At 38.1% G+C, this 15,746-nt stretch overlaps 1 protein-coding gene across 1 annotated transcript in view; it reads left to right on the plus strand.

Annotated features, from left to right (window-relative positions):
* ESR1 (estrogen receptor 1) overlaps positions 1–15,746 on the plus strand; it is a 271,737-nt gene that overhangs the window by 199,204 nt on the left and 56,787 nt on the right. Inside the window, exon 5 of the mRNA XM_061130593.1 lies at positions 1,267–1,405. Coding sequence (XP_060986576.1) covers positions 1,267–1,405 — 139 coding nt within the window. The remainder of the gene's footprint in view (positions 1–1,266; positions 1,406–15,746) is intronic.

The following is a 15,746-nucleotide window of genomic DNA, read 5'->3' on the forward strand; positions in this document are numbered from 1 at the left end:
CTTACATTTTGACTTTTTAGTAAATACAAGCATAGATAACTAATAGAAGTATAATATTAGTGAGAAAAGAATAAAGAAGACAGAGAAAAATGGAAATCCTAGACCCACTCTCATGGATGAGAGAGAACAAAAGAGCTGGGGGCAGAGAGGGAGAGGAAAGAAATGTGATGGGATGTCCCCGGGCAAAAGCATAGGGAACTGGTTTAGAAAGCAGCAGACTTTATGGACATCTCGTTTATGCAATGCCCTGGTCACTCACTCTGGCATGTCTTAATTTGTGTGGTTAGGTTTATTTAGCCACTTGATCCAAAGTCTCTAATTACTTGCAGCTCACGAGAAGTGGTGGCACTTGTGGTCAAGGGCATAGGTTCTGGAGACTCTATTCCTGTCTCTGACCTTAACACATATCTAAGCTCTCTGAACGTTTGTTTCCTTATCTGTAAAATGGTGTCCCCGTGGGTTCCTTTCTCTAGAAATTATTGTATTAGTAAATACGTTTAAAAATTGGCATGGTGGTACTCAGCATGGCTTCTAACCCATAGTGGAGGTTCAGTGAATTGATCTTCCTCTTCTTTCTCCCTCTTCTCCTTCTCATCCTCCTCCTCCTCCTCTTTCTCATTACTAGTAGGCATCCACCATATTGTCAGTGATGATTGGAAAAAGCTTTACTCTCCCAATAAGCCATTAGAAAATAAGAAATCAGAATGTCACTTTTTTTTTCCATCTGACCCATTCTCTCCCAAGTGATCTATGTACATATACTATTTTATTGGTCGTTCTTTTACATGGTGTGAAAAAAAAGAGCATGACTTAGTGATGCAGCAAAGAAGTAGAAATTGAGTGACTTTGGTCCTGCCTGTTCTTCAATATCTCTTTGGTTTAGTGCAAGTAATTTAAATTTCTTACACCTAAATATCTTCAACTGAAACAGAAATGAAGTATAATAATCACATAAGGCTATTAGAAAAGCCTAAGTAAAAAGCATACACAGGTAAACACCATTTACGTTCAGAACTTTATAGAAAGCTAAGTGGCTTACATAAGTTAGTATATTTTTGCAAAGGTGACTCTAAGGAAATGCCACATTACTGTTCGTTGATATACAAGGCTTAAAAAATAGTTGTTTGATTTTTCTAAGTGAGCTTCTATTTTGTGTTTTAACATCTAATAAAAAATAGACCCTAACCATTTAAATCCCTAGCTGCATTCATTTCACCAGCAATTCTTTTTCATTGGAGTCAGGGGAGTTTTCTTGTCTCGTTTCAGGATTTGTGGATCTGGCCCTTCACGATCAGGTCCACCTACTGGAATGTGCCTGGCTAGAGATCCTCATGATTGGTCTTGTCTGGCGCTCCATGGAGCATCCAGGGAAGCTCCTGTTTGCTCCTAACCTTCTCCTGGACAGGTGAGTGATCTGGCTGTAGCTTGGGGAAAGTACATCCCTGAGAATCACCAGTTTTGTACTGAAGCTTCTTTATTCAGCATTCCATGAAACTTCTAAGAACTTTATCAGATATGTTTACAAATGGGTGAATTCGAGTGAGGTCGGGTACCTGAGTTCACGGATAGCTAAGGTTAACTGTCTGCCTGATGTCTCCACAGGTTAGCTCTATCGTTTCTAACATAGACATATGAATATTATATATGTGTTTATAATATACATATATGGATTTATGTATGCACATGTATTTGCTTGTATTTATAACATTATGGGGGCTTCTCAGGGGGTGCTAGTTGTAAAGAACCCGCCTACAAGTGCAGAAGATCTAACAGACATGGGTTTGATCCCTGGGTTGGGAAGATCCCCTGGAGGAGGGCATGGCACCCCACTCCAGTATTCTTGCCTGGAGAATCCCATGGACAGGGGAGCCTGGTAGGCTGCAGTCCACGGGGTCACACAGAGTCAAACACTACTGAAGCGACTTAGCACGCATGCACATAACATTATGAGCTGTAATTTTCGAACTCCATCTTCATCTTGTGTTATATAAAAAAATGATGAGTAACTTTCCTGTAATTAAAATATTTTTTTGGTTCACGTACATCCAAACCACAATAGTCTTTTCATTTCCTCTTCCAATTTTTCCATCATTAAATGAGGAAATTTGATCAGAGTTCCAAAGGCCCCTTCCAGTTTTATGAATTCATAAAAGCTAACTTGCTTATGTTTGAAAATGGAGATTTCAGTTTTCAAATGCGCTACCTTATTTCACGTTTTCTATTTGGGTTGACTGGGAATGTGAGTCCTATTGTTCTTACTCAGTCATTACTTAGAGTAATTGGATTTAGACATTATTTAACAGCAGCTACCCCTGACAGAGTTCCTACCCAGCACCAACTGCTGTGCTGAAGGCTTTCCATACATGATCTCATTTAATCATCAGGGCACTCCTGGGAAGCCTTATCACTCCCATTTTCCCAGAAAGGAAGTTCAGTTTCAGACACATTCTGCTGCTTGCGAAAGCATGGAATGAGCCCATGGTGGAGCTAGGATTGGAATTCAAGATCTGTCTGGCTCTGGCATAGCATGTTGCCGCCTGCGTTGTGCACATGTTCTTCACATTCCCTCCTCATCAGTGATGCCTTCTTTGGTCTTGGGACCTTTTCTTTCCAGGTATACCTTGTCTTTATGGATGGCATAAACATGTGAATGGGAAAGAGCCATTTTCTAGATTCTTGCTGACTTTGTATGGCTCTGCTCAGCAGTCCAAGGTCGCCAGGTTGCTCTCAATGCATCTCTGTGCTTTCCTTCCTTTCAGAGCCAGACTGCCTCCCATCCCCTGTCATGCTCTGGTTCCCTTCCTTATACCTGCCAGCCCCACCCCCACCCCGGAGCAGACTTCTGACAACTTTTATTTAATTCTGGAGAATTGCATCAGTATTGGTTACCATTTCATCATTTTGCATTACTATAGCTTTTGAAAGACAGTGATGATTCTGTTTAAGAAGCAACTCTCTCTTTCCATGGAATATAATCCCATATCACAGTTTTTTGGAAAGATTGAGGATGGCCACTGGTCTTGTTCCATAGAACTTCCCTCATGCAGTGTCCTGTCTGCCTTAAAGGAGGTCGCTACAGTGCTTCTCACTTCTTTTTTCTTCCTTTTCTTTCCTTTCCCTTCTCTTGTTTCTCTTGTCTTGTCATGTTTCCCTTCCACTTCTCTTCTCCTTCTTCCTTTGCTTTCCTCTTAGCTTATTTTTTCACCTGTCTCTTCCTTCTTTTTTCCCCCCTCCTCTTCCTCCTTCTACTCTTAAAAGAAATTTTTTTTTCTCCTGTTACAGTTGTGTGGTTCTGTGACTGAGTTACAATAAATTTGCAAATGAAAATCACAGACCACATATAATATTTCCCCACTACAGACTGGAAGGTATCTTGAAGGTTAAGGATTTGGGGGACATTCATGACTGAATTGATCTGTCTTATGATTTCATGATGACTACCTAGTCCGTGTTTATCTTCTTGGGTACACACTTCCCGAAAGCAGTCATCAGTTGTTGCATTTTAGATATGACTTCATCCCAATGAACTCACTTTGCCATGAGGTGATATTGCCTAGTTTTATCATGCATCTGCTTATCTCTCTTTTCTGCATATTCTCACTGTGGTTAATTTTCTCCCCTGTCTCTCATTGCAGTGTGAGTGACTAAGAGTCCTCATCTCTCTCCACTCATACTTTCTAATATTCCAGATGTGCAGTTCCTACCACCTCTAGACCAGGATTTCTCAGCTTCTGCACTATTGACATTTTTGGTTGGATTGTTCTCTCTTATGGGGAACTATCCTGTGTGTTTTCGGATGTTTAGCAGCATCCCTGGACTTGACCTAATAGTTGCTCTCATAGCAGCATTCCTTTCCCCAGAGATAACAACCCCAAATGTCTCTTCATGTGTGCTAAGTTGTTCAGTTGTGTCTGACTCTTTGGACCCCATGGACCATAGCCTACCAGGCTCCTCTGTCCATGAGATTTCCCGGGCGAGAATACTGGAGTGGGTTTTTGTTTCCTTCTTCAGAAGATCTTCCTGACCCAGGGATTGAACGCTTGTCTCTTATGTCTCCTGCATTGGCAGGTGGGTTTTTTATCACTAGTGCCACCTGGGAAGCCCATCTAGACATTTCTAAATGTCCCCTGTGTGTGTGGCAGGAGGGAGGCACAGAACTGTCCCTGGTTGAGAACCACTACTCTAGATTTTCCTATTTCAATAGCCTTTAAACTCTTCAGACTCACAAGAACCCTCACTGAATCTTCCTCATCAAGTTTGTTCCTTTTCTTTATTGCTGTCGATTAGTGGCATCAACATTCACCTAGACACTGAAGTTGTCAAGTTCAAATTAACCATGGATTCCACTCCCCCAACCCCCACCAGATTATTGTCAAGTCCTTCCTTCTGTGTTTCTGAAATCCACACTCCCCTTTGTCTCCACGCCTCCCCTAGCACAGATCCAAATCAGCCCTCCCTGAAGTGTGGCCTGGCCACCACTATGTCTCTTTCTCGGCCATCAGCCCTCTTTCCTTCAGTCTCTTCCCAGAGGGCTGCCAGACACTTCTCTGAAAGGCACAGCTGTGATCCTGATGCTTCCTGACTCAGCTTTCATTGGCTTTCTCTCTTCTTTAGTAAGTACTCTCTAGACTTTTTATCTTGATAATCATGAATCCCTGTTGCAAGTGTCATAGACACAGACATCTGCAGAGCCGGGCCGATGATGTAACGGGGAAGGCCAGTCATTGTGAGTCCACAAAGGAGCTCTGGGGATTAAGTGAGCCTGGTGAGCTCTTGTCCAGGCTGAAAATGCCTGGACCCTGACTTCAGCCTGAGAGCCGCGAACTTAATTTCACTCTTCAAGGATTTTTTTCCACTGCTTCTGAAAGGCCCTGTACCTTTAGAATTGTCAGAATCTTGGGACCTTCTTTAAGGCTCTCTTTAGTTGTCACTCTTCTGGAAAAACCTACCTTTAGAGTCTCTCCTCTTCAGCCAGAAATTAGCCTCTCCTTTGTCTAAGTTCTCAGTAGGTTTGGTTTCTGCTCCTCTTCTTCTCCTTCTGTCTGTAAGTTATGATCATATGTCTTATCTTCCCTTCAAGCTCATGAACTTCTTGTGGGTAGGAACCAGATCTTATTTGTCTTTTTTGCCGCCTCCAGTGAACAAAGTCTTCGTGATCCCCAATAAGTATTTGTTAATTTCACTGGCCAAGGCCCCTCGGGTGGCTCATGACAGAGTCAGGAGAAGCCACATCTTGTGATGGTCATTTCGACCGTTCTTGTCATCATACTCACTCACCTCTTGTTCAGAGCTACTCAACAATTCCTGGCTTAGACCCTTCTAGACTTTGAAGAAATTAAGATACATATGTTTTGAGAGGATTTTTCAAATTGCTAAATGTACTTGGTTCATGCTTATACTTCTGCTTGTATTCTGCAGACCTGTTAAATTCTGAATGAGGATAAACAAAGGATCTTGCTTTTCTTCCATCACTAGACCCACTATCGAGTAAAATCCTCAAGATCTACATACATTTACATATATGTTAGTGAATAGAAAAATATATAAGTAAATATTAATTATGTGTGCATATGTGCTCAGTTGTGACTGAGACTCTTTGAGACCCCATGGACTGTAGCCCACCAGGCTTCTCTGTCCATGGAATTTTCCAGGCAAGAATACTGGAGCAGGTTGCCGTTTCCTACTCCAGGAGATCTTCCTGACCCAGGGATTGAATCTATGTCTCCTATGTTTTCTACATCGGCAGGTGGATTCTTTACCACTGTGCCACCCCCTGGGAAACCTCATGAGTTATATAAATAATTAATATTAAATATGTTAAAAATTATGGCCTATAGTATAAAATTTTCTATACTTTTCTATTTATCATCTACCTAAATATGAAAAAATTGTCAATATCATTAAATTACTCTCTTGGTATTAGAAGATAACTCCTTTTGATGATGTTGATATAGTCATAACAGTAAAAAATATTGTGACCAGGAACTCACTTGAAATTTTATACATTTGGAAGATCGCTTTTGAGTGAAAGATGAGAACACTGTTTATTTTTTTGACTTCTGGGCTCCCAACCCCTCTGATAACATTCAGCTCTCTGATTAGCCTCAGTCATCCTGATTTCCCTTTTGCCCTTTTCCCATCCTTTTGCACATTTTAAACACTTTTTGGTAACAAGCTGTAGAAATCCATGAGTTTCAAAACCAAGTGTTTGAGAGCTGGTAAGCGAAAGATGAGTGTTAGTTGCATCATTTTTGTTTTATCTCAAGCTTGGTGATACCACCTTTGCCAAGTCAGTCTCCCTTGGCTGCTTACATCCTCACGGACACAGGGATGAGTGAAAGCTGGAAGTCCCAAGGAGTCCTGTCACCCTTGGATTACCAACGTTGCTAACTAGAGACAGGGATTTCTCTGTGGTAGATCATATTGATGTCCTGTTTTCTCAAACCTTCTTTGCAAATCCAGGCATTTGTGCTTTCCAAGGCTATCAAGAGGATAGAATGTACCCCAGCCTTTCCTTGTAATTACTCAAATATTAGCACTAGTAAGTGGGGTTTAGCGATTATAGGAATATTAAAAATCTGCTGGGTTGCCATCTCATGTTTGTGAGCAGAGGACGTATTTCCTATCTTACATCCATTTAAAAAGAGTTATTGCTTGATTTACGCCCTGATGACACGCCATGATATCTTGATTCTCGTAGTTTGTAACTTTCCTGGTAGTCATATGCTCGAAGGCTAATTTTATCCTTGCCATGGTTAACCTACCCACAATTTCCAATTCTTCCCCCATAGCCTGCAGGAGTGAGTTCCAAACACTTAATGCAGTCATCTCTTTCTGCGAAAACCAAGAAATAAAGCTTATTATACAGTATTAATAGAGAACCCAGTAATCTCTCTTAGTGTGTGTGTGTGTGTGTGTGTGTGTGTGTGTGTGTGTGTGTTTTACAAGAGGAGAGTTAAAGATAATAAGAACGCCTGTGAAAGTCATCAGGAAATGGAGAAAACTCATTTTCCATTCTAGCACCTAATCCTTTGGTGTGTTTTGGCACCAGAAAACACAAAATATGTCCTCTGTGTCAACTAGGAATGCGCCTCCTCATTGAGTCCTGTTTGAGCGCTCACCCTGGAAAAATAGAGACCAAAAACAGAAGCAAAAGCTTCAAGATATGTCATTCCTTGTGGGATCTCTTTGTTTTCGCAGGAGTAAAGTTTACTATCGCTGGAAGACAGATGTGATGTTAGAGGAAACAATGTGAATTGCCAGTTCAGTAAGACCATCCAGTTTCCAGAGCACTGTCTAATTCTGTTTTGCTGGCGCCATCCGTGCTAACAAATTCTGAGAAATATTTGTGGATTTCTCAGGGAGGCCAAAGCACTCTCTTTCGATTCCTATTCATTCTCAGGGTAAAAAAAAAAAACAAAAAACAAAAAAAAACTATTCATCCATTTAAAAAGCAGAGTTTAATCCGACAAGCAGAATATTCTCTCTACCAAGTGTCTGGCCAAAAGGTTGTTGATCTGGCTCTTTCCATCACTCCTGCATCAAGAGGCTCTGCCTGTAGGAAATAATATTGGACAACAGAAAGTTCTTTGACTTGTAGGCATGGAATAGGAATAAGTTCTCTTCCTTAAGAGAAAAACAGGTTGCTGCCCTGGGAGAGGATATTTTGCTTCTTCTACTAAATAGCTGACTGTTTTCAGACCATAAATTAATTTTAAATAGAGAAACAAGTCATTTTCTAGAAGCAAGAACACGCTTGAGTTATTTATTGTCAGTATTTCAGAAAACAAAGCATGCAAATAAAAACATGCAAATGAAACAATGCTTCCAGCAATGCTTTTACGGGACCTTTTTTTTTTTTTTATTGGCCTTTTAAAGTTTTTTCCTGTGTAAAATTTGATGTAAATTCTTTGCAGATTTTTTTTTTTTTAAGTTGGAAGAGTGAAAAAAGAAAGTTCTGGAATAAGCTGATAACTTCAGAATGTAATTTGTTTAAAGGTTTCTTGGGTGTAAAGAGGAGGACCTCCCTTTACACTCCCGTTTTAGATTTCTCTTCTCTGAATTGTGTGCTCTGCTGAAGGGGGATGTTTTAGTAGCAGAGGCAGCAAGTGGGTGGGGATGGCGGAGTGGTCGACTCACCAGCAAAGTGAGTCTTGGGTTAGGGTTTTGATTACTGCAGTGGCTTTGCTGATTCCCTCATAACTTTCCAGGTGTGCAGTGGTTTGCACGCCTGTCTGGCTCACTCAGATCTCAAGGACTTCGTTCATAACGTTTTTTTTTTTTTGCTCTACCTTGTAGAATTGGATGAAGAAAGAAAGGAAGCCAACATTTATGTAACTTCTTTAATCTGTACAGTAGTGTGTTGGGTTATCTTTTATACTGTGTTTTATTCATGATATGAGACTCCAGGGAGCAAAGGGTTTTACCAGTTTATATTCTGGCTATGTATCCGTTGGTTCTTTCCAGTTACGAGTCCTTCATTACTCAACAGTAGATGCTACCAGGTTGACGTGTAAAAGTCTTTGGTGTAGCATTCTGACAAACCCTGGAAATATGAAACTGTAAATTGCAGAGAGAAAAATGGAGGCCAAAAGAAGAGAGAAATTAGAAAGAAATCAAATTATCTATTGGACTAAATCTCAGTTGCATTATACAGTTTAAGTGGGTCAGTTATGTGATATGTGAATTATATCTCAATAAAAATATTAAACACACACACACACACATATTGGAGTTTTAGAAAAAATCAATTTGCCCAACAAGACCTTCAATCATGAAAGCACATGTAGGGGTTCTACTGGAGAAAGGTGAAAAACAAAATATTCAAATCATGATTGCTCCTTAAAAACAAAAGCAGTTGAAGAGAACAGTGTTATAAGCCTGCTAAGCCACAAGTCTTTAACTCCTCAAGAGGAATAAACCTATAAATGGTAAAGATCCATTTAATATAAAATCCCTCCAGAGGAAAAGGCATAATTCCAACCAAAGAGTTAATCCTGTGTAAGAGGCTTGCTTTGACTTTTCTTACGTGTTTACCTACCACATTGTATTTGTATTTGCCATATGTTGTTAATAATTAAACCTTGCTAATTGATCTAAAATGTAATCAGCATAATGTTTTTGACAGTTTAATTCTAAAATATCTTGATGTTATTTAAGTCACACATGCTCCGTAGAGGTAATCATGTAATCCCCCTCTCATATCTGTTTTAATCTCAGCTGCCTTCCCATAGTTGGCCTTGGAAAGATCCTCATTTGTTTGAATGAGTGCAGTTAAAATCCAGTGATAAAAGGAGATAACACAGCTTCAACTCTGTGAGTTAGGAGTCAGTTTAAGTCAACTCAGTAGATATTTGTTGAGTTTGACCATGTCTCTAGGGTTCTGTCTGACACTGGAGAGTATGGAAAAAATGTGTAAGAGGCAGATCTGGCCTCAGGGAATTCAGTGTCTAGTGGAGGAGTAATATTGGTGTACAAATGAATACAAGCAAATACAAGCAAAAGCAAGATACTGTAAGCAAACCTCCTCCACATCCCACATCATCCCTGTCTAGTTTGTCCTCCTTCATCACTTTCTCTTTTCAGCTGAGATATAAGTGACATGACATTGCATTGTATAGCATATGTATACAATATATGATTTGATATATGTATATATTATAAAATGTTCACCATAATAAGTCTAGTTAACATTCCATCACCACAAATAGTTACAATTTTTTTCCTATAATGAGAAATTTTAAGTTCTACTCTCTTACCAACTTTCAGCTATACAATAAAGTTTTATTAGCTATAGTCACCATGCTGTATATTGCTGGGCTTAGTCACTCAGTCATGTCTGACTCTTTGTGACCCCATGGACTGTAGCCCACCAGGCTCTTCAGTCCATGAGATTCTCCAGGCAAGAATACTGGAGTGGGTTGCCATGCCCTCCTCCAGGGAATCTTTCCAATCGAGGGATGGAACCCAGGTCTCCCATATTGCAGGTGGATTCCTTACCATCTGAACCACCAGGGAAGCTCAGGGATAGAATACTGTACATTACCATCCCCAGAACTTATTTATCTTATAACTAAAAGTTTGTACCTTTGGACTGTCTTCACTCAATTTTCCCACTCCCCACTTCTGGCAAACACCAGTTTGTTCTCTGTATCGTTAAGCTTGGTGGATTTTTTTTTTTAATAAGATTCCACTGTGATGTGTCTCTCCCTATCTGACTTATTTCATTTAGCATAATGCCCTCAAAGTCCATGCATGTTATCACAAATGGTGGGATTGGATTTCCTCCTTTTTTATGGCTGAATAATATTCATTATATATATATACACATACTTTTTCTTTCTCTGTTCATCTATTGTTGGACACTTAGGTTACTTCCGTATCTTGACTATTAATAATGCTACAATGGACATGCAGAAATCTTTTCAAAGTAGTGTTTTCATTTTCTTTGGATAAATGCCCAGAAGAGGAATTTGTTGATCACATGGTAGTTCCACTTTTAAATTTTTGAGGAAACTCCACCCTGTGTTCCATAGTGGCTGCACCAATTTACATTCTCACTAACAGTACACAAAAGGGTCCTCTTTTCTCCACAACCTCACCAACACATGTTATTTCTTCTCTTTTTGGTAATAGCCATCTGACAAGTATGAGATGGTATCTCCAGGTTTTGATTTGTGTTTCCCTGATGGTTCATGGTGTTTGAGCACCTTCTCATACACTTGTTGGCCATCAGTATATCTTCTTTGTGAAAATGTCTATTTAGATCTTCTGCCTATTTTTTGATCAGATTTTTTTTTTTTTCGCTATTGAGTTGTATGAATTGTGTACACATTTTGGATATAAACTCCCTATCAGATACATGATATGCAAATATTTTCTGCTGTTTGGTAGGTTGCTTTTTCATTTTGTTGATGGTTTTCATTGCTATTTATAAAAGCTTTTTAGTTTGGCCTAGTCTCTCTTGTTTAGTTTTGCTTTTGCTCCCTTTGCTCTGGTGTCAAATCCAAAAAAAAATATTGCCAAGACCAATATCAAGGAGCTTACCACCTATGTTTGTACTTTCAGGTATTATTTTCAAGTCTTTAATCCATTTTGAGTTAATTTTTGTGTATGGTATAAGATTGTGGTCCAGTTTAATTCTTTAGCATGTGGTTGTTTAGTTTTCTTAACACCATTGACTAAAGAGTGTCCTTTTCCTATTGTATATTTTTGGCTCCTTTGTCAAATTAATCGACCTCATATGTGTGGGTTTATCTCTGCACTATCTATTCTGTCCCCTTGATCTATGTGTCTGTCTTTATGCCAATACCATACTGTCTTTGTTACTATGGGTTTATGGTATAGTTTTAAATCAGGAAACATGATGCCTCCAGCTTTGTTCTTTCTCAAGATTGTTTTGGCTGCTTGGGGTTTTTTGTGGTTCAATACAAATTTTTGGACTATTTTTTCTCTTTCTGTGAAAAGTGCCATTGGAGCTTTTATAGGGATTTCATTGAATCTGTGGATTGCTTTAGGTATTATGGACATTTGAACAGTATTAATTCTTCCAACCCATGAGCATGGATATGTTTCCACTTATTTGTGTCTTCAGTTTTATTCATCAATGTCATAATTTTCAGTCCTTCACTTCCTTAGCTAAATTTCATCATAGATATTTTATTGTTTTTGTTACAATTGAAAATGGGATTATTTTCTTAATATCTCTTTCTAAATAGTTTAGGTCAACATAGAAACTCAACTGATATATTGAGTTTGAAGATTGCAACTTTAAGAATTCATTTATTCTAACAGTTTTTTGGTCTTTAGGATTTTCTAAATATAATATCAGGCTTCCCTGGTGGCTCATATGGTAAAGAATCTGCCTACAGTGTGGGAGACCTGGATTTGATCCCTGGGTCAGGAAGATCCCCTGGAGAAGAGAATGGCTACCCACTCCAGTATTCTTGGAGATTATCATGTAATCTGAAAATAGTGTTAGTTTTACTTCTTCCTTCCTGATTTGGATACTTTTTATTTTTTTTTCCTTGCCTGATTGCTCTGGCAAGGACTTCCAATACTATGTTGTATAAAAGTGATGAAAGCATCCTTTTCTTATTTCTGATCTTAGAGAAAAAGCTTTCAACTTTTCACCATTGAGTATGATGTTTGCTGTGGGTTTATCATAGATGGCCTTTACTATGTTGAGATATTGCACCTATTTTGTTGAGAGTTTTAATCATAAATGAATATTGAATTTTATCAAAAGCTTTTCCTGCATTTATTGAGAAGATCATGTAATTTGTGTCCTTCATTTTGTTAAAGTGGTGTATTATGCTGATTGATTTGCAAATGTTGAACCATTCTTGCATCCCTGGAATAAATCTCACTTGATTCCATTGCTAATATTTTGTTGAGGACTTTTGCATCTCTGTTGGTCAAAGATACTAGCCTGTAATTTTCTTTTCTTGAGTGTCTTTGGTTTTGGTACCAGAGTGAAACTGGCCCTATAAAGTGAATTTGGAATTATTCCCTCCTTATATTTTTTGAAAGTGTTTATGAGAATTTGGTATTAATCTATCTTTAAATGCTTGGTAGAATTCACCAGTGAAGCCATCTGGTCCCATCCCTCTGTTGGGATGTTTTTGATTACTGATTTATTCTCCTTAGTAGTAATTAATTTGCTCAGATTTACTATTTCTTCATGATTCAATTTTGATACATTGTATACTTCTAGGAGTTTATCCATTTCTTCCAGATTGTCCAATTTGTTGGCATGTAATTGTCCGCAGTAATTTCTTATGATTCTTTGTTTATCTGTTGTATCAATTGTACCTCTGTCACTTTCTAACAGCTATGAATTCTAAGGGGAAAATCAAACTCTGATTTACACTTACATTTATAAACTGATTCATTTTCGACATTTCCATGCCATCATAACTCTACTCATTTTACATTTATCTTGCCTAAAAATGCATGCTAATATAGATAGCTCTAAAAGATCATTCCATATGTTGATCCTTTGGGACTGGGAGGAGGGCAACATGTGGTTTTAGCAGAGATTTGTCAGGTCTCTGTGCTTGGCAACCACAATTTACACATTTTTGAAATATTACATATGACAAGGTATTAATACTACTTGGATGTTTTTCTATGATTACAGCTTTTAATTTTATGACTGGCTAAGGATTTAGAATTTCACTTCAAAGCAAATGAAGTTAGTATGCCTATTTCCATTTCTTAAAGTTGTAATTGTTTTTATCATTAGTGTCATGGTTATATACCCTTATGATCTATAATTGAGTTCCAGTCTCTTCTTTGGTATTATTGACTTCTCCCTATGGGCTCCTAATCCAAAGATTAAGGGTCATATTTCTCTTGTGATTCTTCAAGAAACACTTCTAAGTCATTTTATGTTTGTATTCATTATTTTACCTGTGTTTTTATTTTATCAAACACAAGAGAGGTGAAAAGGTCACTGTCAGTATTTTCTTTGGTCTTTTGCCACGGCAGAGAATCAGTTGTTTAACCTGCTATATATTGTGGGCTTCCCTGGTGGTTCAGATGGTAAAAAATCTGCCTGCAATGCAGGAGACCCTAGTTCGATCCCTGGATCCGGAAGTTCCCCTGAAGGGAATGCCTACACCCACTCCAGTCTTCTTTCCTGGAGAATCCCATGAACAAAGAAGCCTGATGGGCTACAGTACATGGGGTCACAAAGAGTCAGACGTGACTGGTGACAAACGTAGCAGCAATATTGACCACTCTCCACTGGCACAGATTCTAAGATCCATCATGACTTCATCATTGGAAAATATGATGCCTTGGACATGTTACGATAATAAGGAAAGATTACCCATGTCCCTGATAAGAAAGGGGCTTCTTCTGTATCTCCAGGTGTGATAGGACAAACTTAATCCTGTGTGAAGCCTAAAGGCTTCAAAGGCTAAAGTCCCTCTTAGCCTTTGAAGAGAGCAGAGCCTGAGGGAGAGCTAAATTTAGTGTGAGTATGGCGGGAAGTTCGGGGGATGAAGAAAGTTTCAAGATATGTGGTCCTAGGAATTGAAAGGATGGCTATGCTGTTGATAGGAGACAGAAAAAGAATAGATGTTGGAGAAATCTGATGAATTTTTCCTTATATATATTGGACTTAAGGTAAAGGGAGGGTATACTGAAGGCTGTGTCCTTCAGAAAGTTGGAGCTCAGAAGAGAGATGGAGATTAAAAGCTGGAGATAATTTGAATCATCTCCTTAGTTGAAAGTGTGGAATGCATGAGACAAGTAGGCAAAATATTGGAGAAAGTAGTATCCAAAAGGTTGAGGAAAGACTTCTTAAAATGCTCAGCTTTAAGAGTTATAAGTGAAAAAAAAAAGAAGAGTTATAAGCGGAAAAGAATCCTAGCCTGGGGTTTGAAGCAAAGTTGTTTTAGAGGTAGGAGCCCAAAGTCTCTGGTTCCAAGTGAAGGATGGCTTTCCAAAAGGTTTTTAAATTTATTGCGTTGAATTGGACAAAGTAGTTTCTGATGATTTAGAAAATTTTTTTCTCTAGGTTGATGGTTACTTCCACCTTGTAATTTATTTTGTATGTTTATCTTTTTTTAGAACTTAAGTCAGCTAGTGGTTTCCCCATTTTGTCAATTCTTTTCCCCTTGTTTTTTTTTTTTTTTTTTATTAGTTCTACTGGTTTTCTACTTTCTAATTCACTTATATTTTTAGATTTATTGAGACCTTCCTTTTGCTTCCAGTCAGTTAACCTTGTAATTCTTTCTCTAGCTTTTTGAGGTGATGTTTAACTCATTTATTTTCATTTCATAATATAGGTAATTAATGCAAAGAATTTTCTCAGAGCTCTAGTTTTGCTTTAATTATGTGTAGATTCTGATATACTTGCTCACATTTTTCTTAAGTAACTTTTAAATAATTGCTTCTTAGTTTTTTTGTGTGAAATGCTGTTGTCAAGAAGTTGGGTGGCAGTCTGACTTACTTTCCTTTGTTAGCGATTTGGACTTTTATCTGAATGCTTAGATAAAGTTTGTTTTTTCATACTCTTAAATTTCAGTAGTATTTATTAAGATGTATTTATTAAGTTTTATTAGGATACGGCCTCTTAATGGTCTCTGTGTTTCCATTTTAAGTTACTTATCCCAGGTACATGGTGTGTCTTTTTGAATATATTGATTGAAATCTTCTGTTACTTCTCAACTCTTGATTTATAGCTTTGAGTAACTTTTGCTATATTGCTTTGGTTTGCTTCTTCAGGGGCTCATTTATACATACAATGGGGATCCTTTACTGTACTCTATAATTAAGGCTTTATTCTATGGAGAAGGAAATGGCAACCCACTCCAGTAATCTTGTCTGGAAAACCCCATGGACAGAGGAGCCTGGCAGGCTATGGTCCGTGGGATCACAAGAGTCAGACACGACTTAGCAACTAAACCATCCACCACTACAAAGTGAATATATGCCTAAAGATAATGTGTGAAAAGGATATTTGCCATATACTAGCTAGCTTTTTGGTGGGAGGGTGGGAGTCAAGGAAGACTTGGGTTATTTTTTCATCAACTTCCATTTTATACTTATTTATAATGGCCATTATTTTTACTAATACTGTAAAACTATGAAAATGAATAAAATACTAAAACTTTCATATAGCCAAAAATTCATAATATGATGACTTTATTTTATATGATAATATGAATTAAAACATGTATCTGTCACAGATGTAAAAAAAAAAAAAAGACTTTATTCTAAATCTTTTTATTCTT

The sequence above is a fragment of the Dama dama genome, chromosome 26 (genome assembly GCF_033118175.1).
Source record: "Dama dama isolate Ldn47 chromosome 26, ASM3311817v1, whole genome shotgun sequence".
Taxonomy (NCBI): Eukaryota; Metazoa; Chordata; class Mammalia; order Artiodactyla; family Cervidae; genus Dama; species Dama dama.